At 43.7% G+C, this 25,826-nt stretch overlaps 2 protein-coding genes across 5 annotated transcripts in view; one reads left to right on the forward strand and one right to left on the reverse strand.

The window, feature by feature from the left end:
• CUNH10orf95 (chromosome unknown C10orf95 homolog) overlaps positions 1 to 25,826 on the reverse strand; it is a 174,958-nt gene that overhangs the window by 75,702 nt on the left and 73,430 nt on the right. The gene's annotated exons all lie outside the window — the stretch shown is intronic.
• Positions 1 to 25,826, forward strand: part of SUFU (SUFU negative regulator of hedgehog signaling) — an 89,492-nt gene that overhangs the window by 31,714 nt on the left and 31,952 nt on the right. For all 4 annotated transcript variants that reach the window (XM_062601854.1, XM_062601852.1, XM_062601853.1 and 1 more), the window contains exons 4-6: positions 17,809 to 17,951; positions 20,454 to 20,539; positions 22,629 to 22,701. In XM_062601854.1, coding sequence (XP_062457838.1) covers positions 17,809 to 17,951; positions 20,454 to 20,539; positions 22,629 to 22,701 — 302 coding nt within the window. The remainder of the gene's footprint in view (positions 1 to 17,808; positions 17,952 to 20,453; positions 20,540 to 22,628; positions 22,702 to 25,826) is intronic.

The raw sequence follows: 25,826 nt of genomic DNA on the forward strand, positions 1-25,826 counted from the left end.
AGCCACACAAAAAAAAACCCAAACAAACAACAAAACCAAAACAAACCCCAGAAATGCAAAACCCTGAGGTTTCTAATTGGTCTCTCAGACTTCAGATCTTAAGAAACAGTTAGGAAAAACAAACTATCTAGAAGGCATTCAGGGAATAATGGATGTTCTAGCATGGACTTATCAAGAATAAATCAGAACAAACTAATTGTGGTGAAGTTACAGGCACCATGGGAAGCAGTGAATGTTGGTTACTTTGATCCTAGTGAGACTTTTGACATTGCCTCTTCCAGCAAGTATGTGAGTGAGCTGAGGAAGTGCGGCCTTGATGAACACTAAAAGGGGATGCAGTACCGGTTGGATATTTGGACTCTGAGTAATTCTCAATGTGTAGCTGTCAACAACAAAAGATGCACAGAGTTTGGATTCCTCTAAAATCTGTCCTAGAGCTCATACAATTTTGTACTGATCAGGATGATGAAATGCAGAGTATACTGATGAAATCTGTGGACACGGCAAAGCATTTCTGGTGCAGAGAGCTCTAATTCAGACAACCTTTGCAAATAGTGGAAATTATCTCAAGTACCAGTGTGCAGTAAGGTCAGGGACGTGCAACAGCTGTGAGGTCCTGTGCTTACACAGGTTAATCCACTGCACAGTTCTGAAAGAAGAAAATGATTCAAAATTAAAGTCATCAATGAACTATACCTAAAGCAACATGCTGAGAGAAATTAAATTAATGTAGAAATAGAAGTGTTCTGTGTATTGCATATGGTAGCATCCTGTACTGCTGGAAACACCTTGAAGGGAAAAGGGAGAGCACTGTATCTCATTTGGGGCAAAAGACTTCAAGTCAGATGCATCCCAGTTGGAGAGAATCTGGAGGAGAGCAATAGGAATGACCCAGAGGTCCAGAAAATATGACCTGTGGAGGAACGATAGAATTATGTTTGTTTGGTATGGGGAAGAGAAGATGGAAGGAAGATGTGAGAACAGTCTTCAAGTATGCAAAAGGTTGCTGTAGGGAATAAAGTAATAATTTTTTTGTGTGTTTACTGAGGATATGAGAGGTCTGTCACTACCAAAATTTCTGTAAGGTAGCCTTAGGATTTGTCATTAGGAAATCTTTTGGATAAGTATGGTGAAATACTGGAATAGTTGAAGATTCTGCATTGCTGCATACCTTTAAGACCCAAGTCAAACTATTCTTCATCGATATTTGTCAAGAAGAGTTGATCCCAGATGAGGGCAGAGTAGGAGCCTTCTTAGCCTCCTTTGTATTATAAATATGTCTTCACTGATTAGATGTCCTCTTCAGGTTTTCTAAATGCAATTTTGGGTGGTTCCATAAATACATAATTTATCTTTCTTTCCTAGTCTCCTGATTACTAGTGTGCTAAAAGATATTTAAATGTGTGAGCTTGAAATGTCTGCTAGATTGAAAGTTGAATTTTAATATTAAACCTTTGACTGGACAGTGGTAAGAAGGTGTCTGGGGGACTGCAAAACAGTAATACCAAAATGTGTGAGCAAAGGAAGTAAGCATGCAAAATGCGATTTGCAGGTGGCAATTTAATGTAGATTTCACCTGATTACTTCAGGAGAAACTTACTTGTATGAGATATTCCTTAGAAAACCTATTACACTTTTGTGAAGTGCATGGACAGAACTAATTCCAGCAGGTACATCCGAGTTCTACATGTGGGTGACGGCATGTTAGAACACTGACTGAACAGCTGATGTGTTGGGTTCTTTTTTGAAGAAATGAGGGAACTTGGTATCTGTGAGCTTCTGCCCTCTGTCACAATTAAAGTCAGTGGGACAATTTCCCAAAGTTACTGGAAGGGAGGATGGTTCTGAGTGATGCATGCAAGTGCCCAAGGCAGCACAGCCACACAAGCCTTTGTCAGCCAGGCTGAAAAGAAAGCCCAAAATGAGGTATGTGTAGCCTTCCTTAGCTACTTCTGACATGTCGTACTTCAGGTAGAAATTATAGTCTGATGGTTTATCCATAGTTTGAGGAATCACATACATTCTTCCTGCCTATATGCTTGTTGGGTCATTGCATCAGTTTGGGGCCATTGTGCCTGTTCTGTGTGCTGCAGGTTCCCCCTTTTTTAAGCCAGGGTGATTATAGGAGTTGTAAGGACTGCAGATAGAGATGCAGTTTTCATCTGATCAAAGTTAGTTTAAGTCTGAGCCACAGAGGCACTTTGCGTTTGACAGGCAGTATAACTTTTACACTGAAAATGGGACTCAGTGGGATTAAGTGATTTGACTGGGGTCACAGCCCTGCAGCCATTCTGCCAGCAGATACCTTGACACCTGCTGCCCTGTGTAACTGCTACACCTCATCTTCACATCTTCTGGAGTCCAGAAAGCTCCAGTGTGGTAGCCTCCCTGACTCTTACCTTGCCAACATGTTTTCAAACATTCTTGACACAGGCCAGTTTTGTGTGTAAAAAGGAAATAAAAAAACCCAACCGATCCCAAAACAAACTCCTTGCTTCCTTGAATACAAATGAGGCCTGTCTAGCTTGTTTGTAAAACAGTGTTTATTTCTTCCCAGTATGGTGACTAAAGCCAAATACAATCTCCCAGTAATTCATATATATTTTTCCCTGACTGTGCCTTTATATATACTTTTTTCATCCCCAGGCTGATTTATTGTTCTCTTCAGGTTGCTATGGCTCTGTGAAATGTATGTATTTTTTCTATCATCTGTTTGTAATATTGACCAGTTTCCAGCGTAGAGCTGGCTTGGCTCCTCTGTAGTACTCCAGGATTTTAGATTAAAAATGGGAGGGATTAACTATGTTTTTTAGCTCTACAAAGAAGTATAAATCAGCATCAATTTCATTTCAGCAGAGCCTGTTACGTAGTGAACTCTGCTGTGCAAACACTGAAAATGTACCACAGTAAATTGCCGTAGGTGAATGGGACTCAACCAAGTGCGCAGGCTGCGTGCCTTTATCCTGCAAAGGGGTATGGAAACATTAAGTCACTGGTTCCAATTTAACCCAAGTTTGTCATGGCCAAAAGCTCTCATCATCTGATAGTTATTCAGTGGTCCATGAGAAATTGGTTGGGTCTTAGCCTAATTCCCCTTAGATGTTTCCCATAAAACAAGCTATTCTGTGAGCAGCAGCACAGATCAAGCGTGGTCCTTTACGTCTTTGTGCGCTAGCTCCTCAGCATCCCACAATACAGCAATAAATCCACTTCTCCCCATACTGCTGCCTATGAGCTCACCTCCCAGTATTTCCCATCCCTACCCCCCTTCTCCTAAGCCAGTCTTGTCATATCCCCTAGATTCCAGCTGGGGTGTACGTGCTGTGGCTGGTACCAAACAATGTGCTGGGTGATAAAACAAACTGGTTGCTTGTGTTCAGAGCGGTTGGCTGATGTGCCAGTCATGACAGGCAGCTATTGAGTTTGTGCTTCAGTCTCTAACCTGTTGCTGGCTTTCCCCATGGCTGGCTGGGGGCTCTTAAATTGCTGGGGAGGGAATTGCCAAATGCAGCTCTTGTAAATTGCCCTGATAGGCGCTGCAGCAAAGCGCAGGTTGCAGATGGATCTGGCCCTTTTTATTTCCCCTTATAGATCACAAATAAAGCTTATGCAGCACTGCTAGTAATCTAGAGAGAAGCATCTGCCTGCAAAGCTCTCAGACAACACTGAAGAGACCTCATGGAAAATGTTTTTGTCTACAGAAGAGGTGATTCTAAGAGGAGACATTTTGTTTGTGTGTAAATGCATCTTCTCTTGAAATACTGCCCCATGGTTGCACAGAGAAGATATTGAAGCTAGGATTGAATTTAGTCTTAGTGTCTTGTTGTTGTTACTGCTTGGAATGCTTGAAACTTACCTAGTGGCACTCTCTGATCACCCTATCCTGCCTGATGCTGGATGCCTGTTGAATGTCCCACCAGATGAGGCTCATCCTGCTATGGCAGCTCTGCTCACTTTGTGTGTGTGCCCATTAGCTGACACACAAGGCAACGCCAGTTGCAGGAAACCTTTCCTTTTGCAGCAGCAGAGATGACAGTTTGCCATATGCTGGCCTCAGCCTATGTGTGCAGTTGTAACTTACACAAACTTAATTGTGTATCTGACCTCTCAAAGGAGAGATGTCAGTGTTGCAGTATGGCTTTGTTTTTAATTTGAGTATGCTTGAAGGATGGGGCAGCTAGACACCTATCTGCTTTCCTGCTGTAGCTACTCTGAGGCAAATCTTAAGGAGCTTTCTAGTTGTTTAGTTTTTGGCATCAAACTTTCTCTCTAATCCTTTTGGGTTGTTTTTTTTTTCCTGTGACTGTTCTGGGTTTGGTCCAGCACTGCTCATTGAAAGGCATTATTATAGCTCTTCTTTTCCCCCTAAAGAAACTGTAAACTTCCAGCGCCTGCTTTTAATGTGAAGATGTTCTTGCCAACCCCTAGCAGAGGTCTGTGGAAGAATATGCATAGCAGTAATATGTATAGCAAAATAGCCTGTCTATAACAGCCAAGTGGAGGGAGCCTTTCACTTGAAAAGGAGATAGAGGACAGGTCTTGGCACTGGTGACAAGTTTGGGACTTGCTAGGACATTGTGCAACACCAAAGAATCTCTTCTCCACACAATTCCTTTTGCTGCTATGAGAGAAGACCTCTTGCAACCCTCAGCTAGGTTTAAAAAGTGCTGGATGCTTTCTCAGGAGCTTGAGAGGAGGGAACCAGCACCACTGCAGTGTGACATTGACTTTTGCTTTGTCAGCACTGGTGATGTGAACATAGACTGGGCACAAGGTTCTCCCAGGCTTCCTCCCAGTCTGGAGTTCAGCAGTAGAAATGCATTTCTGGGAAACCAGGAGCTTCCAAGGACACAAGTACTCACTTTCAGCTTGGAGGGGGAAAAGTCTACAGCTTACATTGTCTGTGAGCTAGCTGTGTAATATAAGTTAAAGCCTTTACTTCTCTACCCCCCTAATGTCATGAAGTTTGGGCTTTTTTTTTATCTCCTGTAATTTGTCTTATGGTTCAGGCTGGGTACTTCCTGTACCTTGCCATTGAAGCCTGACTCTGTCTCTCTGACTTCTAGCTCTCAGCTGGGAATAGGTTTTGGACCTTCTCTGGCCCCAAAGGGCATGTTGATGCTAAAGCATGGAGATGCTTTGGGCCAGGAGCCAGAGGTACAGAAAGTCTTTGTTCCTTATAAAAGACTTTGTTGAAATAGAAGGAAAGCTGTCTTCCCCAGACTGCTTTACTGATTGCATAGTACTTCTAGGCAGTAAGCAAGGGATCTCAGCACTGCGTGAAAGAGAAGGCTTGTTTTTAGCTGCTGCTGCAATTTAGATAAAGTAGGTTTAGGCCCAGTTTGAGTTGGCTGGATTTCAACTGATGTTGTCCCTTTTAATTCTGTCAGCTCATGTCCTGTTCCTGCCTGGGAACTGAACTTGGCTGGTTGCTTTTCAGCTGTTCAGTACAGTTCATTCAGTTCATTTATTTAAAAAAAAAGGAAAGAAAAAAAAAGGGGGGGGGAATCTATTTTTTTTCTCAGTGCTTTGCATCAATCCATGTACCGTAAGGCTGCTCCCAAATGTCAGGGATGGACAGAGCAGCAACACTTGTAAATCTGATACGTGGTTGCGTTTATAAATGCACAAGTTGCTTTAGGCTTCATATAGACTGTGAGCTGCCGGGGGTGAAAGAAACATGCTCAGAGACCTGGAGGAAGCTGTGTGACACATCTCTGTGCAAGGCTGCTGCAGCAGTCGAAGTGGTAGGAGGGCAGCCAGCAGGCCCTGCACCCTGATATGTTTGGATGCTGGCCCCTCACAGAGTCCATCTTGAGTGGCAGCAGTTTCAAGATCAGAACTGATCTTGCTAATGTTTTCTGCCCGAAGTGGAGAGGAGTCAAGCTCTCTGCGGGAAGCTTTTTCTCCATCATACCCAGCAGCTTCCCTGCTGCAGGAGGGTGAGGAGGAGCTGATCTGGTGGGCACCAGCAGGTCCTGTTAAGAAGAGCTTCTGTAACTTCTGGGATAAGAAAGTGGGGGAAAAGCTGCACATGGTCAGCCCAGCCTCGGACAAAGGCTCTGTCCCGTGTACTGAAGGAGGAATGCAAGACAAAGGCGACAGCTCAGAGAAGGCATAAAACTCCCCCTCCTGCTGGTGTGAGGTCCTCTGGCGTGTTACATAGGAGGTCTTTGTCCCACCCGGCCTTTCCTGGGAAACGGAAGCAGCCGCTTTAATAGTTAAAAGCTTCTGCACAGAGCAGTGTAGCCGTTGCCTCCTCTTATCGGGGAGCTGAAAGCCACAACACAGAGGGATTGTTCTGTAGTCGCAGGAGCATCCTCTCTTGCTGCCTGTGTGCAATTGTTTGGGAGGCACAGAGGAGAGTTTGAAGGTTACATGTACTGAGTAGCCGTGTGAAAAGGACTGTTTTTTCCCTTGACAGCTGCCAAGTCCATGTTAGATGAAACTGCAGAGAAGAGTGGACTGAGCTGGAAGTTGGGTTCACTGTTACATATCCACCTTGTGTTTTCTATTGAAGATCTGTGCAGCAAGTGGCGTTCAAACTGTGCTGACTAACTCACTCTTCCTATGAAAGTGGCAGTACATGGAGCTCATTACAGACCATCTTCTGACAGCCTCAGACGCAAAGACCCTTAGCAGCAGCCTGCTCAGCCAGGAGGCAGCAAATGGGCACAGCAGGGGAAGCGTTTTGTTCTTGGTGGGGAAGAGAAACTGGGAAAGTATATTCAGAGGCTGCAGGCAGCCTGTGGAAAATGGACTCTCCTGCTTTCTGGTTTGAAATCACGAGTTTAAAGGAGTTATCTTGGAACACTTGGGGTGGTGTTTCAAAAGGTGCTCCATAAACAGGCTGTCCGTTTTGGATCTGAACCATAAATATAGCTCTTGGACTAGGTTTACTTGTTTCTCTTGCCCTACAGTAATGGGTTGGTAGAGCTCAATGCGTAACTAATATTTTACACAAATATGTGTGAATTCAAAGTTCCTCTGTTTCCTGCCCTTCGGCCTCCTGCTTTGCCAAAGTAAAACAAAAGTTTGGCCCGTGCAAGCATGAAATTCCTCAAAATTTAAGAGAAAATAATCAACCACTGAGAAAAAGGCTACAGTGCTCACTCTTCAAGGGCCCCTGCCCTTCCTGTCCATTATAAGCCTCAGAGCTAAAGCCCAGGTAACTAGAACTCTTTTTCTGAAGAGATTACAATGTAATAACTGCAGAAGTATTTTCTCGCAGTTTTGCATTTATTGCCCTTTCTTGAGCATTTTTTGCTAAAAGGGATACCCTAGTGCAGTCTAGCAGTCTTCCCATTAGACATTGGTGCTATGAAGGCTATTAAAAGAAGCTACTTCCATCTTCTTTGGATCCTTCACAGGAGAATACTGCCTTCCCTTTCAAGCCCCTGAAAGCTCTTCAACATACACTTATCATACATAGCTATCCGGGGGAGGATCACAAGTGATTGTACAGTCTTACAGTGCTCCCATGTCCATCTGAGCATCCATCATTCTCAGTGGCTTGCCACATGCTCAATTATGTAGGAGGTCCAACAGAAAGAAGTGCTTTTGTTTTTCTTTCCTGCTGCAGTTCTCTCTCTGAAGACACATAAAAGTTGCTAAATGCTGTGGGTAAAAGTCTTTGTTCTAGTTGCGTCTGGCTGGGAGGCATTCAGGTAACCATAAAACATTCTGGCTTTCATGTGCCAGAACACAGGATAGGGTTTTTAAATGAAAGGCAGGTATCTCTTCAAATTAGCCACGTGGGATCACATAATCTATAAATAAACTGTCATTAAATACCTATTTTGAGCTGAGGCCTTATCTGACAGGGATCCTGCTGTATAACATCCTTTCTTGCTTGTGGGCCTCCGCCCCATCCCGAGGCTATTCAGTTCCTGAAACTGCTGAAGACATAAATACCATCCTTTGAAGGGGAGGTATAAAAAATACATCTTGTTCAGATGAAGGATGCAAAAAGTTGGTGGCAGCACAGCTGGACAGAGGTGAAAGGGTCTCTTGCCTGGCCTGGAGCTCAGCATTTGGCAAGTGTGTCATTCCTGCTCCCTTACTGTTGTTGGACTGGGTGATGGAGAGGGTGAAGAGAAGGTTGTCCCACTTGCCTGTTGGAGGAGTTGAAAGCAGCCCAGCCCTGCAGCATCCAAGGGCGGTAGGTCTGAGTGATGGGGTGTAGAGGAGTAAGAGCTTGGAGCAGGCAAGTTTTGTGGGGCTGTGAAGGAGCAACTTGTATTCGTTTTCTTTCTCTGCCATTCTTGTCAACACCAGGTAAGTCCTTTGATGCTCCTTTGCCTTCCTCCAGCCTTCCCTCCCTGTGGGAGGGAACCATGCAGATAAATCTATAGATAGGTGAGAACTGTTCTTGCAAAAGCAAAGCAGGAGGTGCGTCCTGCCCCAGGCGTTGCTTATGCTGAGGGGATGCCAAGCACCATGGATATGCCAGCTCCTACCTCTGCTGACTGTGAGGGCTGGAGAAGGCTGAAAGGAGGAGATGTGGAGGAGCTGAATGAAGCTGTGGGAAGGAAAGGAAGCGTAGGAGGAGGCGTCTGGGGGAGCAGGCTGTATGGAGTCAGGGAGAGGACAGGGGGCCCACTGCTCGCAGAGGGTGGGAGCGTGCCCTGGGCACCCGAGTCACTCACTAGGAGCCTGCGTGAAAAATTCTCGGAGGCTGCAGTCATGGAAATCGTATATGTGCTTAGAGATGGGCAGTGAGAAGGAGCCAGCCAGGCACACAGATGTGTAAGGCATGGAAAGAAACATCCTGGAAAACAGAAGAGGTAGAGGAGGCCTAGAACCGGATTGGTTATTGCATGATGGCATTTTAGCATTTGTTTTTTTGGCTAAGATACTACACTTTAATGTTACAGAAGGTATCTGGGTGCCTGGGACCTACTCTGTGATAAGAAAAGCAGAGTTTGCAACTCTGTCAGCAGAAGCTGCAGTGCAGTGAGACACATTTTCCACTATCCCACTGCCAGTAGGGGTGAGTGCTGGCTCTGAGCAGGGCATGGAGAAGTGAGGACTTAGTGTTGTCCTGCTGGTGATGTAACCTGGGAAGGCATGGGAGGCCCTTCACGGGGCTTTCAGTCCAGGAGACTTGAATGAGCAAGTAAGTTTATATATGCTTGCATGAGCTGATGCGACTTTTGAGAGGCTTGTTAGTTTTCCAGGCTTCCAGCCTGGAGCTGTGCAGTCACCACCTCTGTATTTTCCACCAGCTGATCAAGTTTTGAAAGCCTGCATCATACTTCTGTCTGGCACTGTCTTCAACCCTTAGGGGTTGAGCAGCGCTTACAGTACCAAAGTACAGTACCTTACAAAGCCAATTTTGGGTTTTCCACTCTTTAAAAGAACCCCTTGCCTATGCCTATTGTTTCTAAAAGCTCCATATGAATCCGTGTGGTGGAGCTATCATTTAATTGTACTCCAGCACTTTAGTACTTCCTAAAGCACCTCATCTGTGCTGCATGCCTGCAGCAAGCAGCAGCACCACGTGTATTTGCCCCTCTTTGGAGTGCCTGGGCAGGGGCAGTTCCCGTTTGCCGGACAGGAGATAAGGGGCAACAAAACAACTGAAAAAAGAAAAACAGGGAGGAAAAGCATTTTTTTAGCATAGGACAAATATACCATGGCTGGATTCTACTAATTCCTTGTATATTCTTAAAACACATCCAGCTTGACTTGCAAATGAAATTACAAACTATCTGTCAGCAGGTCCCACAGAAGATACTGCAGTCATTTCTCCCTTTACCAATCTATGCGTGCAGTCCTTTGTAGGTTAGGAAACTAAGCAGATGGGCTGAATTTAGCATTAATTTGATTATCCTTAGATTATCTCAATGTGGCTGGCAAATGAGTCTTAATAAAGCCTTATTTCATCTCTGTAATAAGTTGCAATGGCAGTATTACTTTGAATTTTGTAGACACAATTTTCAGTTTTAGCTTTTATATCTGTTTATTATAGCTACGTCTTTGCATGCTTATATCCGTTATTGAGCTAGTTAGAAACATATTAAGTAGTTCTAGTGAAAAGTTTATCTGATACATTCAGTGCTGGCCTCTGCATCTGCCCTTAGTTTCAATTAATTCTAGCTGTTCAGTCTGCAAAATGGTACTGAAAAACAGCATCACATCTTACTGGTGACAGATTGCCAGATTACCTTTTATTTTTAGCAAAGCCAGGCTGAATATTAAAAGCGTGTTGGAGAAAATACATTTATATAATAAATTATACAGACTGTGCATGGGGTAATCGTGGGGCAATAAATTACATTGTTTCTGTAAGTATCAGACAAGCTGAATTCAATTTAAACGTCTGGCTGCATCACTGTCGTGCTGGTCAGGAACTCACTGGGGGCCTTTTTAACATTCCTGCACCCATAAGTCATGGAGCTGAAATCCTGCTTTGCTTTGCTGTCAAATACAGAATTGCTCTGAGTTATGCAGACTGACGTCTGTGTCTTGCTGCCTGCACTTTAGCTGAGATCTCACAGTAGAATACAAAAATGCAGGTTTGTACCCCTGAGAGCAGTGAGTTTTCAAGCTGCCAAGTGATGCAGATAACGTAGGTCTGGCTCCTGTGAGCGATGTGGTCATCTTGTTGGTGTGCCAGCATCTCCGGTGCCACATGCTGTTGCAGATTTATTTGGTGTTATATTTTAGACCAAGCTATCAGAGAAGTGGCCAGCCTTGTGCTGGCATAGCTAAGCAACATTACTAGCTCAAGAGGGTAGTCCAGGTAACTGCTGCTTTATCAGGGGAGCAAGCAGGATTGTTTTTCAGCATCAACTTGTGCATATCCCAGAATAAAGTGACCATGTAATGATGGCCTGGCTTTCTGCAGAAATAAGAGGGGAACACAGACTTGCTTTTGAAGGATAGGAGTGCAGTAGGGGCAGTTGTTTTCCCCAAACCAAGCATACTTAGTAGATAATGTACTTGGGGCATCTTCTTCTACTCTGTGTGGTATCAGCTCATAACCTGTAACACACTCTCCAGATGGATTTATCCAGCTGATAAGTCAGAACAGTTTAACCTGTCTGTTGCAGATTTTAGCTGGCAATTTGAATGAGGAGGTATCTTAAAAGAGGTACACAGGAATGGTCAGGCTACAACTCTGTTCTTCTAAACTGAAAATCTATCTAAAGCATTGCATAGCATGACCATGTCAGAAGGTGGAAGCTTCTGGCCTCTGTATGAACCAGGGTGGTGCAGTCTGAACTGGAGCCAGACTCAGGCTGGGGACTGTATGCCAGGCTGTGCATGGGCAAGAGCATGCTTCAAGTTCCTTTGCTGCCTCCTTGCTGGTGGAACAGCATCAGCTCCTTGTTTTCCTCCATACAGTCCCCTATGCACATGCCAGGGAAGACACTTGACTCACAGATGCCCAAATAGCTATTTTCCATCTGCTCCGCATGCAGGTAGCAAACTCACTGGGAATGCTCCCTAACCCAGATTAAGCCTGGGGCCCCTTTTTGCATGGAGCTGTCTCAGCTCGTAGTACTTTTCCCTGTTTGCTGTCCTTTTCAATTTATACCCTTTGGCTATTCAAGGGAATAAGGACTCCTTGCAGGATCCTACAGGGAACTAGCAGGTTAAAAAACAAATTGAAAATACAGTGGGAATTAATCTCTCTTTCTCTCTAGAGGTAGGTAACACCTCTTGATCATAGACTGCATGCATTGCACTGTTTATAAAACATCTTGAGGCAAAGAATATGGCTTGGTTTTATTTCTTTAGGCATCAGCTATATTAGTCAAATTAAAGGGGATGGGAATGCACTCCAAGGAAATATATGAGCAATGCTACACAAAGAAAATTTACAAGTCTTCAGTGGACTGGTTCCTTTTGAGTTATTTCCTCAGTTCTCATTATAGAGCAGTTGGATAGTAAAGTTAGGACAGATTGCACAGCTGAATTATGACCATTGCTGCATGAAGGAACCTCACCTGCTTTAAGTGGGCTGTAAAAGAAAATGGATAATGACATTTTAAAGACTTCAAAATATGGGAAGCTTAACACAGTGGCCTGGTATAACTGTCTTAGAGATGCTGCTCTCATGTAATAAAATGGTACAAGAGCTAGTTTATGGAAAATTTAGAGACTTCTCATTTTTGTAGAGCTAGAGAGGGGCTTCAGATTTGCTATTACAAATTATGAAACAAAATAGTAAGCTTGAAACAAAATGTTTAATGATTTCCTTGCGGAGTTTTGGTGAAATCAATACCTCCCTATGAAGCACTTTGATTTCATAGAATCAGCATTCCTGAACAGAAAGAAAAAGAAAAATCACTATTTTTTGTTAAAACACAAACTTGGAGAAAAAGAACCAGTGTCAGACCTGCTAGGATGGGTCACCTGCCTGTGTTAGGTTTAAGTCCTGTTAGTACGCCTTCTGAGCAGGAAGGTTGCAAGTGTCCAAGAGGTTGCTGTAAGCAGCCTGTGTATTTACAACACATCCAGCACTCCCATAGTAACTGCTGAAGGATATGTGTTTATCCTGAGGCACGTCAGGAGCTTAGCTCTTCCTTCCTTGGAGGGAACATGTCACCACCTCAGGTTTACTGTGAGGCAGAAGTATTCAACAGCAGTCCCTTGTGAATCAACTTGTATGCAATAAATCATTGCCTTTGTGTACTCCTGAGGTTTTGTGGATTCATCCATACACCGAAATCATTTGGATTTAATTTTTTTCATGTATTTTTTTTTCATTTCCTTTGCTATTTAATTCCTTCTGTCGATGGTTAGAGCTTTTCTTGCCATCCGTCTGACGGATTTGACAGTTCCCTGGTGAGGTGCTGATAACTTTTTCTGGTGACTGTTGTTTTTGCTGTGCTCATCTAAGGAAACAAGGCTGTTTCATTCATAGTGGCTGACTGTGCTACCCAGATGGTGTTTGAACCTGTTGGCCAGTGTCAAACAGACTTAACAGAGTAGTAGGGCTCTTGGAGAAACTTGTTTTTTAAAGGACTGTAAAAAAAAGCAGATGAGTAAAAATGCTAACAGTGCTCCCTGTGGTGGTGAAGAGTGGTGGTGTGTCACACTCAAGCTTAGACACAGTGAACCTAGATAGGGTCTTCCTGTGTGTGCCATAGCTGCAGTAAAAGCTTTAGCCAAGAGCTCCTTCCTCCTTAGGCAATGAGGAGTCCATCCGCAATGTGCACACCCACAGAGAAGAGAGCATCTGTAGTTCCCCTGTTCCTAGAAGTCTTCTCTAAGCTTAGTCCTGATCATGAGAACATACAAACTAGTTTGAGGCTTACTATTTACACAAGAGTACATCAAAGTTCTCCCATTATATAAAATTATTTCCCTGGACGCATCACATCTCTGTTGGCTTTGCTGTGCAGTCAGGTAGCATGGGAGTTCAGACGCAGAAGTCTTTGCAGCAGCAAAAGACACCCGAGTCCTGGCATTTGCTGCTCCCAGGCTGGTCATTGCCCTCCTGTAGTGGTAGAGAAGTGCTTGTCCAGTAGAAGCCCATGATTTTTCACAGCTACTGCTGAAAGCCGTCTCACATTTTCCTTAATTCTGGACACAAATGCAGTTTGTCTCCTTCAGAAATACAGTGCAAAAGGACTTTGGTACCATCTGATGTGTTCAATCCCTGCTCAAAGCCAGTAAGAAGTTTTCCCACAGGTGCTAATCTGCACATAATTGCAACATGCCAAAAGAGTTGTCATACCAGAGCTTGTTAAGAGTGAAAAGTTTTGGACCAAAAGTTGCTTTTAATCCCCTAGTATAGAGCAGAGGTAGTTCCCAAATCTACAAGGGCTCGGACAGCATCAGTGTTGTGATATGATCCTTGCAGAACCTGCTTTGTTGCTGAGGCTCTAAACTTTCAGCTTTACTAAACTGAGATAATTTGTAAAGGAGTGTTCTGTGCTTGTCTGAAAGGGAGGTTATGTTTTGGCTTAAAACTACAAATTGTTCTGAGATGTTTGTAGCAATGAGTCCTGTCAGACTAGGTCAGTGCTCCGCAGACATAAACTTCTTCCTGTAATCTTTTGGTTTTCCATACAATATTTCCTTTACTTGTTTATTAATACCTATCTTTATGCCTGCATTTTCATTTTGTATATAAGTAGCTTCCAGCTGTGAGTGTAGGCGTCTCATTTGATATCTGCAGTAGGCATCAAAATGCGTACTTCTCAGTATGGCTATAAAACTGAGTGCTGTTGAGAGACCCATATTGGCATCATGATCTCTGAAGGTCCTAGTCCCATCCTTCGTTCATAGCAATGCAAAACAGATCTCAGAAATTAGTTTGGAGATGGCAGGCTGCTCCTTTGGTTAGTCTGCATGGTGTGTGAGATATAGGGTTGCATTTTGGGGAATAAAAACAGCTGACTTCAGGCACATCTGACTGAAGTGTATTGCTTCTTTTAAGGTGTTTGTGCTCCTCGCATACCTCAGTATGTCCTGTGCCTACTCATCTCTTGGGTTTATAAAAATACATACCTGCATGTGGGAAATACTAGAGCATTTTACCTGTTTGTGGATGAAAGGCAGGTTGTGAAAAAGGAATTATCAACAGCGCTGCAAATGATAGGTGCAAAAACCACAGGAGACTTTTCACATCTGTCCATGCTGTAATGAGTTTGAGGATTTATTGGGATGTTTTGTGTTCTATTCAACGTAAATTAAATTCAAAGCCACAAGTTTAGTTATAAATTTACTTTGGAGGAATCATTTATGAAAGCTTTACGATTTTCTGGCTAAAACAGTGTTTAAAACTTAGAATCATAGAATCATTGAACAGTTAGGGTTGGAAAAGACCTTAAGGTCATCAGGTTCTAACCCCTCTGCCATGGGCAGGGACACCTCCCACTAAACCATGCCACCCAAGTCTCTGTCCAACCTGGCCTTGAACAGTGCCAGGGATGGAGCATTCACAACTTCCCTGGCAACTTTCCAAGCAACTTAAATGCTTGGAAAGACTTTGATTGTCTTGTTTTGAAAACATGAATGTGAAAGGTGGGAAAGGAGAATGCTCACCCTCCTTTCCCGAATTAGGCAAAATAAAGTGGTTATCAAGTCCTTTCTGTAATTTCTTCGGTTCTGTGGCCATAAGTGCTGCAATTAAAGCTGTCCTCAGTGCAGTGGTCTCTGTAGAAGAGCTTATATCTCACATTCCACATTGATTACAATGCACCAAGTGAAAAACTGAGGTTTAGGCTGTAATTCTGAATTTCTTGCACTCCTACAGGTTTTAATTCAGCTTCATATTATGTGCAGTATTTCTGTGTGTGATTTAATTGAGTAGTCAGTGTGAATTTTGTGGTGTTCGTGTGCATGCAAGGCAGAGGGAGGTTTTCTAAGTGCTCAGTGTTCGCATGGGCATAAACAGGTAGGTTTCCAGCAGAGACATTTGCATTTGAAAACCTGCTCTAAACGGGCTGGGCTTTCCCAGGAGAAGCAGCACCAGCAGTGAAACACAGCGATCGATCAGCATAGAATTGTGTGAGCATTTGATGGGCAAAGTGTTGTGGTGGAAAGACAGGGCCCAAGAATAAGCGCTTTGTGGCTTTGTTTCGTTCCTGAAAACTGTGACTGAGAGGCTTTTATCATTTAAACCAAAAATGCAATCAGCCACATTTTGCCTAACCTGGAAAATATCACAAGATCCTTTGCAACATTCTGAGTGGTTTCTTTAATCCAGTCTTGATACTAAAGAAAAACAACCCATAAATTATGTTTTTCACTTTTATATGCTTATGTTTTCCCAACTTTAAAACTAAAGCATCTGAGCCACTCAGTTCAGTTGCAGAGCTGAAAGCGTGTATTTAGAGTACCTCAGGATAAACTCTTTCAAGCAGCTTGCATTTGCTATGTTTTCTTTCTTTCCTAATTTTAACTAAGGAAAACATTCCCTTACTTATCACAACACTTCTGTTACATGCCTCGATTTTCTGGCCAAGTTCCTTATGGTATTTGGAGTTTATTTTAATTTTCAATGGAAAAGCAGTCCAAGACATTCATGTGAAAACCGTGTAATGATAAATGTTGAAATACACGCCAATGGGGACACCTGGTGGAGAAACTACGAGTTGCCCGGGACGCCCTGCATGAAATCCTTGAACGGGTGAGCATGAGTTAGCTCATCACTGAGACTGTTGGTGTTTTTAACCACAGCAACTGCAAGATAACTCTTATTACCTGCTGATGGCTCCCTCGAAGCATCCTGCACTTGCTGCTGGCCAAGAGTACATGCACACAGTTGTGGTGGTGTGAGTGCACAGTGAGTGGTGTGCAAGGACCCAGTTCCTCAGTGTCTGTTTTTTAATGTGGCTGGGGACAAAGCTACAATTACTGGCAAATGCTGTTTCTCTTTTGTCACTGCAGAAGCTGCCATGTTCACGGATTTTCAAATATGCCCTAAAGATAGTTAAGAGAAGTCCTATTGACATGTATTTGGAAGGCGATGTGGGAAGGTTAGATGAAGATCCAGGACCACATCTGGTCATAGCTGCACTCTACTGAATCATGAGATGCTCTGGGGTCCTGCTCTGCATCATATGAGATGCTCCGGTCTTGGCAAACAGCAGCTCAAGTAACCACTAACATTTTCCTGTCTGCAGTAGAAGTCCTAGTCCTCCTCCAGTAAAGGAGGGCAAAGCCTCTCTGGTAAGCATGGCCTTGAGAGAGACCATGGTGAGGACAGCAGCCCAGACTGCCTTCATCAGTGAGCTTGGTCAGGCAGAGGGGTGTTGTGCTTACCACTGGCTTTGGTAGCAGGCAGGCAGTACTTGCTTCATCCCTGGGGTACTACACATCTGTAAGAGAGCAGAGTGTGTATTCCAGGCTCTTTACTTGTATGTGCTATAAAAGGTCTGTCTGGAGTGAGACAAGCACAAGACCTGAGGACAAGGCAGTCAGTTAGGCAGCATTATCTCACACATCTTGTAGGAGCTGTGTGCAATTGGACCATGCTATAATTGGTGTGAAATGGTCATGGTTGGTTGTTTTACTTCTAGCTCACTCAGAAAGCATTAGCCTAATAGCAGCAACATACAGATGGGTTCTGGTGGGCTTTCTAGCATGCACCAGCTGTGGAACATGGGATTATCTGGGGCTTTGTCTTTCTAAGTAGGAGAAGAAGAAAAGAAAGGAATGCTTGCAGTCGTGAAGAAGGAAGGATAATTTCTGTCTCTTTGTTTTGATGCACTTTATTCTGACATAGAGGGAAATTTATAGCCTACTGGTTTTCTCATTGTTTGGGAAGGAAGGAACGTATTAATTATAATTCTGCACCAGAGCCACCAGACAGCTGGGAGAGAAAGTGGCTTTGACTGAGACCGTCACAAGTTGGGCAGCAGACTGTGGATTTTTATTAGACATAGCAAAATGTTATTTGTGAAGTCACATTTCAGCATCTTTTCTCTGTGGCAAATCAGAGCTGTAAATTAAGTATGAATTGGTGTCCCATCGGCATCCAGCATGGCCTGCTGACTCTGCCCCCTCTCACAAAACGAGACTAATAGTAAATGAGAGAAAAACTAATCTTATTTGTTGGGTTTGGGATTAATATCAAAGCAGGACACCCATTTTTTGCCACAGGACTCAAGAATGAGCAATTTTAAAGTCAGTTCTTGAATTTCAGACGGCTCAGTGAGGTTCTTTTGCTGCATCACATGCTTCAGCTGACATGGAGACTCAGCAGAGCTGGCTGGAGGTAGTTGCTGTGAATAGCCACCAGTGACTGTCCTGGAACAGACAGAGGTCAGGAGCAGATGCTAAGAGAAGAAATATTCTGTCAGACTTTACAGACTAAATATTTCATGCTTCTCTTTCTTGCAGAAAACACCTTCTGCAGCGGTGACCATGTATCGTGGCACAGCCCTTTGGACAACAGTGAATCCAGAATCCAGCACATGTTGCTGACAGAAGACCCTCAGATGCAGCCGGTGCAGACTCCTTTTGGGGTTGTTACTTTCCTACAGGTACGACCCAGCAATAGTTGCTATCACCTCCCTGGTGTGGAATGCAGCTAATGTTACATTTAATTTAGCTCTGATAAGTCAGATGATTATTATCCGGTCTTCCACCTTTCTTCCTTATTTGATTACCATGGATTTGATCTTCGAGTTGTTACTCTGGAGGTATTCAGTAAGCATTTTACAGGGATTGAGCAATGGCATGTTCAGCTCTCAAGATAGAGGTCTATCTGATGAAGAGAAGTTTTACACCCTGCAACAGACCTGGAGTTGAATATTACGTTACTGCTCTGAAATTCCAAACATGAACATAGGGGGAAAAAAGCTGAGAGAAACACTTTTAAAAGGTAATGTAGAGCTAAATTCAAATTAATTCTGTGGTAAGTGAGCCACTGGTTTGAGTGCCAGGAAAAGAAGAGTTTGGAGCAGAACTCAGAGTTGCTTTAGCATTATTTAATGGCAGAAATGTAGCTTGCAGCATTGACACAAAGACTCTTTGGGGGCTGAGTGAGCTTTCCTGTATTGATGTACTGTTTAAGAAAGGTTCGGGTTTGCTTTGCAAAAGAAACACTTAAAAATTCCCTTGCAATTAAACCTGACTGTTAGTGAGGGGAGCTCCCTTGGCCAAACAGGTTTGCTTGCTTTCCCGGAGTCTTTCTTCTCAGTGGTATCTCTTAGAGATGGGCTGCTTTGGATATTTTTAAATTGCATATTGGAGTTAATAGCCTTAGTAGAAGAGTTGGCATAGTTTATGTCAGCTGGTTATTTCTTCCTGCTCTATGGAAAAGCTTCCATCCTGTGGGAAAATGCAAGTGTCTGTATTTTACAATATAAGCTTCAAGTTGCTCCCGTTTGTCCTTGGCTGTAGTTGCAACATGTAAGTGGAAGCTCCATTTCCATAGACCTACACAAGGTAACTGCTGTGCAAAGGCAGAGGCCTTCCTTACTTTTCTGAGGTGCCCAAAAGTCCCTGTTTTATCAACAAGGAAGGGATGGGTGTGGGTTTAATCAGTGAAAGGTGAGTTGTGGGACCTGAAAGGAGAGAAGGTGCCAAGATGAGCAGGGTGATTCCTGGCTGATTCTCCAGTTAGTGCTGCATGAGTCCTCATCTCTCCTTTAGTGCCCAGCTGTGCTGGATCAAAGGACAGTCAACTCGTTTCATCCTGAGGCTCTTGGCCTCTCATCTTCCACAACACATATGGTTGACTTAGTTTTCCCCTTTGTTTGATGCTTGTTGTTATGGATTTATTTTGACCCTTGAGGATAAACGATTGCAAAAAGAAAAGAATGAACACAAATTAATTTCCTGTTTAGAGTCTTGCTGTTTGTATGTAATTAGTGAGTGAAGGCCCAGGGAGGGGTGTCCTGAAGCAAGGGTGATTCAAGCTGTTACTGGAGGAAGCCTGGGAGATGGGTGAGGATGAAGTGCGTCTCGAAGGGCTGGGTCCTGAGAAAGTGAGGTCTGCAAGGGGCAGGGGAAGTAGGGTGTGTAGAGCTGGCTATGTGCTGACGTTGATGATTTTCCACACAGATCTCTATCAGTGCAGATTCATGCTTGTGGCAAAGGCACATCATGCACTTCTGCTTGCTGCTCTTCAGAACTTAGTTTTCAGTTTTTCTCTTTTCTGATAAAACATCAGTTCAACAAATCTTGGCCAAAAATTCAGTGTCATTGGAAAAGATTTAGAGTATTGAGGAAGAAAATAGAAAAGCATGGCTAAAATAACTTTTCATCCCAAAGAGCAAATCATTATGCTCAAAGCCACAAGCCAGCAGATGATGGATCAGGAATAAACTGCCTTCCTCTATCAGCTGAAGGGTGTTTCACTCCTTCATCTGAAGCGGCAGTCTCAGCTGCTGTGAGAGAGACATCTGGTATTGCTCAGTGTGGCAGCCTCTATCCTAAAAGCAAACACATCCTGCCTTATACAGGATGCAACTGCCTGCAGTGACGAGTGGATTATGTGATGTTTAAGCAGCTTTACTTTATGGTGCTGGGTAAGATGTAACCAGTCAGCAGACTGAGTTGGTCAAGGATTTATGAGCACTGAAGCACTCCCTTGTGGCAGCAAGTCCCTTGCCTGACTGAAATTGCAGGTGCAGTATTGCATTTGCCCCTAGCAGTTGGCTGACAGAGCAGTGTTTTGCATATGCTCAGACCCTAACCTGTCCTGTCTTGTGTGGACTAGATTGAAAAGTGAGAACAGATTAGTGGATCTTCAGTAAACCCTGATTTATCACCAGGCTCTCCTCATAGTTGCACATGCTGTGCAAGATTAAATGTTACATGACCAGGGCACTTCCCGTGATAAGTGTAGTGAGAGGGCATAAGGAATTGCAGAATCCCTCTATTGTCTCAGGCTCAATTTGTCCTTGCTCTCCTACTTTAAAGATTGGTGCTTCTCCTCTGTACCTGCAATGTTTGATCCAGTACCATGTGGTACATTTTCTCTAGAGTTCTTGCCTGGTTCCCATCCAGTTTAGTGTCCCCTTTTTTATTTATTCCAGATTGTTGGAGTTTGCACTGAGGAACTGCATGCAGCTCAGCAGTGGAATGGGCAAGGGATATTGGAACTGCTTCGGACTGTCCCAGTGTAAGTGTTCATATAGCCCATATAGGGGAGCATTCCCGTGGAGAGCGACTCACTTGTTTATTTTTATTAACAATCTTTAACTTGTTAATGGAATTTACTTAATCCCGTGCTGTAGCAAGAGATGGGAATTCATTGCAAATCTGTTCTCACACAGAGACACTTAGATGGCAGATTAATGCATGTAGAAGTCCACATGTTCATGGTGAAACAGAATGAGTTCTTGAAAGCTTAATTTCTTTCCTTTTATGCCTGCAGTATTTTCTCATTGGCTCTTCCTACTAGAGCTGGGATAACTTACTGGTGACCTCTCTGTGTAGTTCAAAAGGAAGGAAGAAGGTCTGATTTACAATGCCTAGCAAAGCTTGGGGACTGAAAGTGAGAAAGTCGCTCTCAACCTGGCCCCACTCTTGGTGAGCGAATTTGAAACAGGAGAAGTGTTCATGCAAGTGAAGTTGATTGTTATTTCTCCCATAGCAAAACAAAGATGTCACTGGGTTAAGAAGTAGATCACTTTTAAATGTTAAATGATATGATGATGCTTTATTTGCTGCCTGGTTGCAGCTAAACTTTTTTGGCTTGCAAGTGTTTTGTTTAAATATTTTCTCTTATATTTAGTGGAAGTTATTGCTATGTGATTATTGCGCAAAAGATCACTTTTTTTATTTAAAACAAAATAGTTCTGCATATGTGTTCCTGGGCACAATAGTATATACTCTCTAGTGTCACGATGGCTTTTGATTATTTGGAGGAGCCTTTGCTTATGGACTTTTTAAACTTGAACCTTTCCCTTCTAGGCACTACTATCTGCTATCTCAAGTAGAGTGAATTTGTCTAGCTGCAAGCTTTGTTTCTGGTACCCCAAGACAATAAATGCTGCTTGCAGCTCCTTTTGCTCCTCGAAGTTAATAGAGATATAGCACCCCTCTCACTCTGTTCTCATGCTGGTTTTGGGTGTTTGCGATGTGGTAAAAGCACCTTTCCAAGGATAAAATGGGACCCAAATGTGTATGATTCAAAGGCAAAACTGCAAACTACTAGGCTGCTGATGTGGAGTCAGGGTAAAAGTCCGTTGCTATCCCAGTAAGGAACTGAAACAGGTCACACCTCTGCAGGTTATAATTCACAGCTTCCAAAGTGATGTGAAAAAAGAGTGGCTATCAATGCCTCTGAAAAACTAGAAAATACTAACTTCTATTGCTCCCATTTTAGGCATGCTTTAGGAGTCTGTAACACAGACAAGGCCAGAGGAGGGGGCTTTTGACTGCAATAATAAAGTGTCTCATGAAAATAATGAAAATTTTTATGGCAACAGACTTCAGTTTTTATTTCAAATGAAAAGCACCATCTGAGGCTGACTTTTGCAGTCTGCCTGCACAGTGACCCAAAGAAAAGTTTCTGAGTAGTAATCTTCACAGTAATCTGTTTTCTACCACCTTTGTTGGGAAACATCTTGACCCTTCTGACTTTTAATGCTAATGAAAACAAAGCTTTTCCCTGAACCATCCCTGAACCATACCTAGCTTGGCCATTAAGTACCAGCTAGGTAAAATGTCTATTGTGAGGCTATTTATCAGCGCAGGAGGCTCTTTATGGTACTGAACGTGATTGCTGATCTCTTCAAAAACTGCAGTCCCACTGGGACCCTGCTGCATCTTTAGATAGTAGCAGAGGTATAAATTTTGACCCTATGCTTTGCCCATCTTCCTTAGACCCAGGCTACATTGGACTTCCAGTCCAAATTCAGTTACTTGTAAGATTAAAACTCAGCTCAGTCTTGTATGAGTAAGTGGGCCCACACAGAGGACAGGGGTATAATAGCCTGTGTGAATCCTGATGGCTTTGCAGGACTTGGTGGTGCCAGACACTAGGCAAGGAATAGGTATGTCATGGAGGACTTTTATTATGTATTTGGGAAATGTAAAGGACAATTGCATGTTATGAGATGTATGCACAACATAGAGGGGCTTCTAGGCTTCTTTTAAACTCTATCTTGTGCTTCCTTCCAGTACAAGTCCACTCTGAGGTCTCTGGTGGGGAATATGAGCTGAAGTGCTTGTTTGGTTTATTGACTTCCTTTCTTTCTTTGTAGAGCTGGAGGCCCCTGGTTGATAACAGATATGCGAAGAGGAGAGACAATATTTGAGATTGACCCACATCTACAAGTATGTCTTTGGTTTATAAAATGTCATGTCTTTTGTAGTAGCCAGAGGGAGAATTGGTTTAATGGTATAAACCGTTCTATTATTTTCTATAAAGGTGCTGTTACCTTCTCAATGTTTGCTATAGTGCTGGAAAAGTATTAGAGACTCCCTTTGCTCTCTCAGAGGTGGTTCAGAACTGCACATATCCAGTCCCAGGTGGATGACAGCTCTAGGAAGAAAGTTAGAGAAGGGGGACTAGGAAAACAGAATCTCGTTGATGAAACAAATTGGTAGGATTTAGGCTGCGTGTTTTAGAAAGGAGAAAAACAGAAGAAGATAAAAGAACATAGCACAATACAAGCTTTAGACATTATTAGGAAATTAATCCTTTATTTTGTATGCAAGCATAAGGAGATGTAGCATGCAGAAAACTCAAAAAAAGTAGTATTTTTTCACAGCAAATGTGATAGCATAGCTCATTCCTGTAGGATGTCACTTGAGGCCAAGCAGTTAGTGTGGTCTGAGAAATAATAAGAAGCCAAAAGTATCTCATGCAGTTATTACTAATCCATGTAGGAAGACATATTCTTCTTTAGATTTTAAGTTAATTTCTAATGTTTAAAGATCAGCATAGGACCTCTATGGAGGGGGTCACAGTCCCATGGACTACTGCTGATCCATTCATTTAGGAGGCAGTTCTGCATACCTTCAGCAGAGTTGTGGTACTGGGGCACATGTCTCCCAGGCAAATCCAGTGTGTTGCTGGCCTTGGTTCAGTGAATCACTGTGTATTTGCCTTTAACAGAGAACTTACGGCTTAGCCTGGTAGGGCACATGCATATATGCACGTTTCGTACAAGCCATTGCATTTGCTTATGGTCTGCGTGTCTGCATCTGATTACCCTCAGTTGCCTCACAGCATTTCTTGTTTTGAAAGCTTACAAAGAAAACCAAATTCTACTTTTACTGTTTTTAAGGTTTTATTCATCTAAAATAACCCCAGTCTGAGACACACACAAAAGATGTTCCACAAGTGTCCCACAATGTGGGAACTAATGCCATGGCAAGCCCTATAAAGTTTTTAGGCTCTTCAGAATGTTGCCCTCTTACCTCCTGGAGGTGTTTCTGTTCTCTGCACACTGGTGATTCCTAATGATAACAGGGTTTTCTTCAATTTACTGTAAATGAAAAGTAGCTCAGCTTACTGGAATCTGAGTCAGACAAGGCAAGTTAAGGCAAACAAAGAGTACCTGTGCCTCACCAGTGTGTCCTGCCTCTGAAAGCTGCGATGTCTGTGGTCCTTCCGGACTTCCTTACATTGAAGACATTCCTGTTTCTGTTCTCTCTTGCCCATGCAGTAGTGTGTGTGCACAGATGCTTGTGTGAGCCTCCTTCCTGCTCTGCTGCTGCAGCCCCTGGGGATTCACAGGGCAAAACCTGCTCCTGTGGTGCTGAGTCCCACAAAGAGCCTTTGCTGAGTGCAGGGAGCTGGACTGGGTTCAGCTATGTTATGCGCCTCCTGCTCTAATTAGTGGGGAAAGGATAAAGTGCCATTCGCTTGGCATTTTCTTGGTGGTGGCACAGGGTGTGTGAGAGCTGAAAGGCAGCACTGGAAGGAAGATAGGTGGAGAGAAAAGAGGGAGTCAGCAGGGAAAACGGACAACTTTCCCGGGAGCGGACAGGCATGGTGTCTGCCTGGGAAGCGGGCAGAGCTTGTTTTGAGGCTGCATTGTGTCTGTGGGAATTGGTTGAGGCCTAAACCCAGCCCTGGCAGCAGCAGCTGTACTTTCTGTTCGGAGTTGCTGAGAATGGATCCCAACTAAGATGTCATCCCAGGATGTCGGCAATTAACGCTGTGGCAACGCTGGCTGTTTTCTGTTCAGCCAGGCTTCCCTGTAGGCCATTCAGATTTCCCTGGCAGCACTGTCAAGCAATCCTTGTTGGTCCCCAGCTCTGCGCTGGTTCTCAGTGCTTCGCTTCTGTTTTAGCAGATATGTCAGAAGAGAATAAAGCTGATTTGAATTTCCTGAGTTGTGGTTGCTGCTCTGCGGGTCACACCGCAGTGCTCTGGCTCATGCAGAAAGGGATCAATGACATACAAGAACCTCAGAGCATCCCTCCCACATGCTGAGAGGAAAATGGGACAGAAACATCCTTTCTTTGAGGAAAGAAAAAGCTGAACCTCCTTTGCCCTGGGCTACTCCAAGCTCCTGCTCGGACTGCCCTTTCAAGGGAGGAAGAAGAGCTTGTCAGTCCAGGCACATCTCTGCTGACTAAAGATGGACTAAAGCTGTGCACTGCCCCAGCTACTGGTTAGGTTTTTTGGGGTTCACACACACACACACACACTTCGATACTTGCAAACGTTATAAAACAGGCATGCAAATTTGGCTGCTTTAGGCCAGATCGTTTCCATCAGCCCCCCTTGATCTCCAGGGGATGCCAACAGAGCTGTGCTTCTTCCCTTGAGGAAGTGGTCTGCAGACCAGCTGAGATGCAGATGACGAGTCCCTTTCCCCCTCCCCAAGGCTCTGTGCACTGTCCGGGGGCCCTGACTGTGGGGATGGAGAAGCATGTCCCACAAGATTGTACTGATGGAGTCTTCAGGGCCCTTCGGGCTCTTCTGTTTTCTGCTAAAGGGCAAGTTTGGTGGTCTTCCCATGCTTCTCCAATCACTGGAACAAAAAGCAACCATGCTGACAAGGCTGATGTGGGTCCTCACAGAGCACTGCGGAGGGCTCCCAAAGGAGCCAAGTGCTAAATCTCACTCGGAGCATTGTTTTGCATGTGTAGGATCGGATGTATTTTTACTTCTTTTTCCACAACTTCTATTTCTGGGTAAAACAACTAATTTGATGTTTAGGATATAACAAAAGAAAATCCCAGCAGATTTGTTATTTCTCAGATTTTCCTATGATGTTTTCATAGAAGCCAGATTCCCCTTGATGCCAGAGGAAGATCCCAATGAGGAGTAGTCTTTCAAGGAGAGAGGCAGAAGGAAAGTAGTCTCTTGAATGCTTAAATCGAAGTTAGGACTGCCCTGATCCTGCCCTCAGCCACGGGCTTGGGCCAAAGAGCCAGTTTAGGGAGGTGATCCAGCTGAAAGAAACAGTTGGCTCAAGGGAAGGGGTAGGAGCACATGGAGA

Source organism: Pezoporus occidentalis, unplaced genomic scaffold (genome assembly GCF_034315485.1).
Source record: "Pezoporus occidentalis ecotype Australia unplaced genomic scaffold, CSIRO_AGI_Poc_V1 ctg73, whole genome shotgun sequence".
NCBI lineage: Eukaryota > Metazoa > Chordata > Aves > Psittaciformes > Psittacidae > Pezoporus > Pezoporus occidentalis.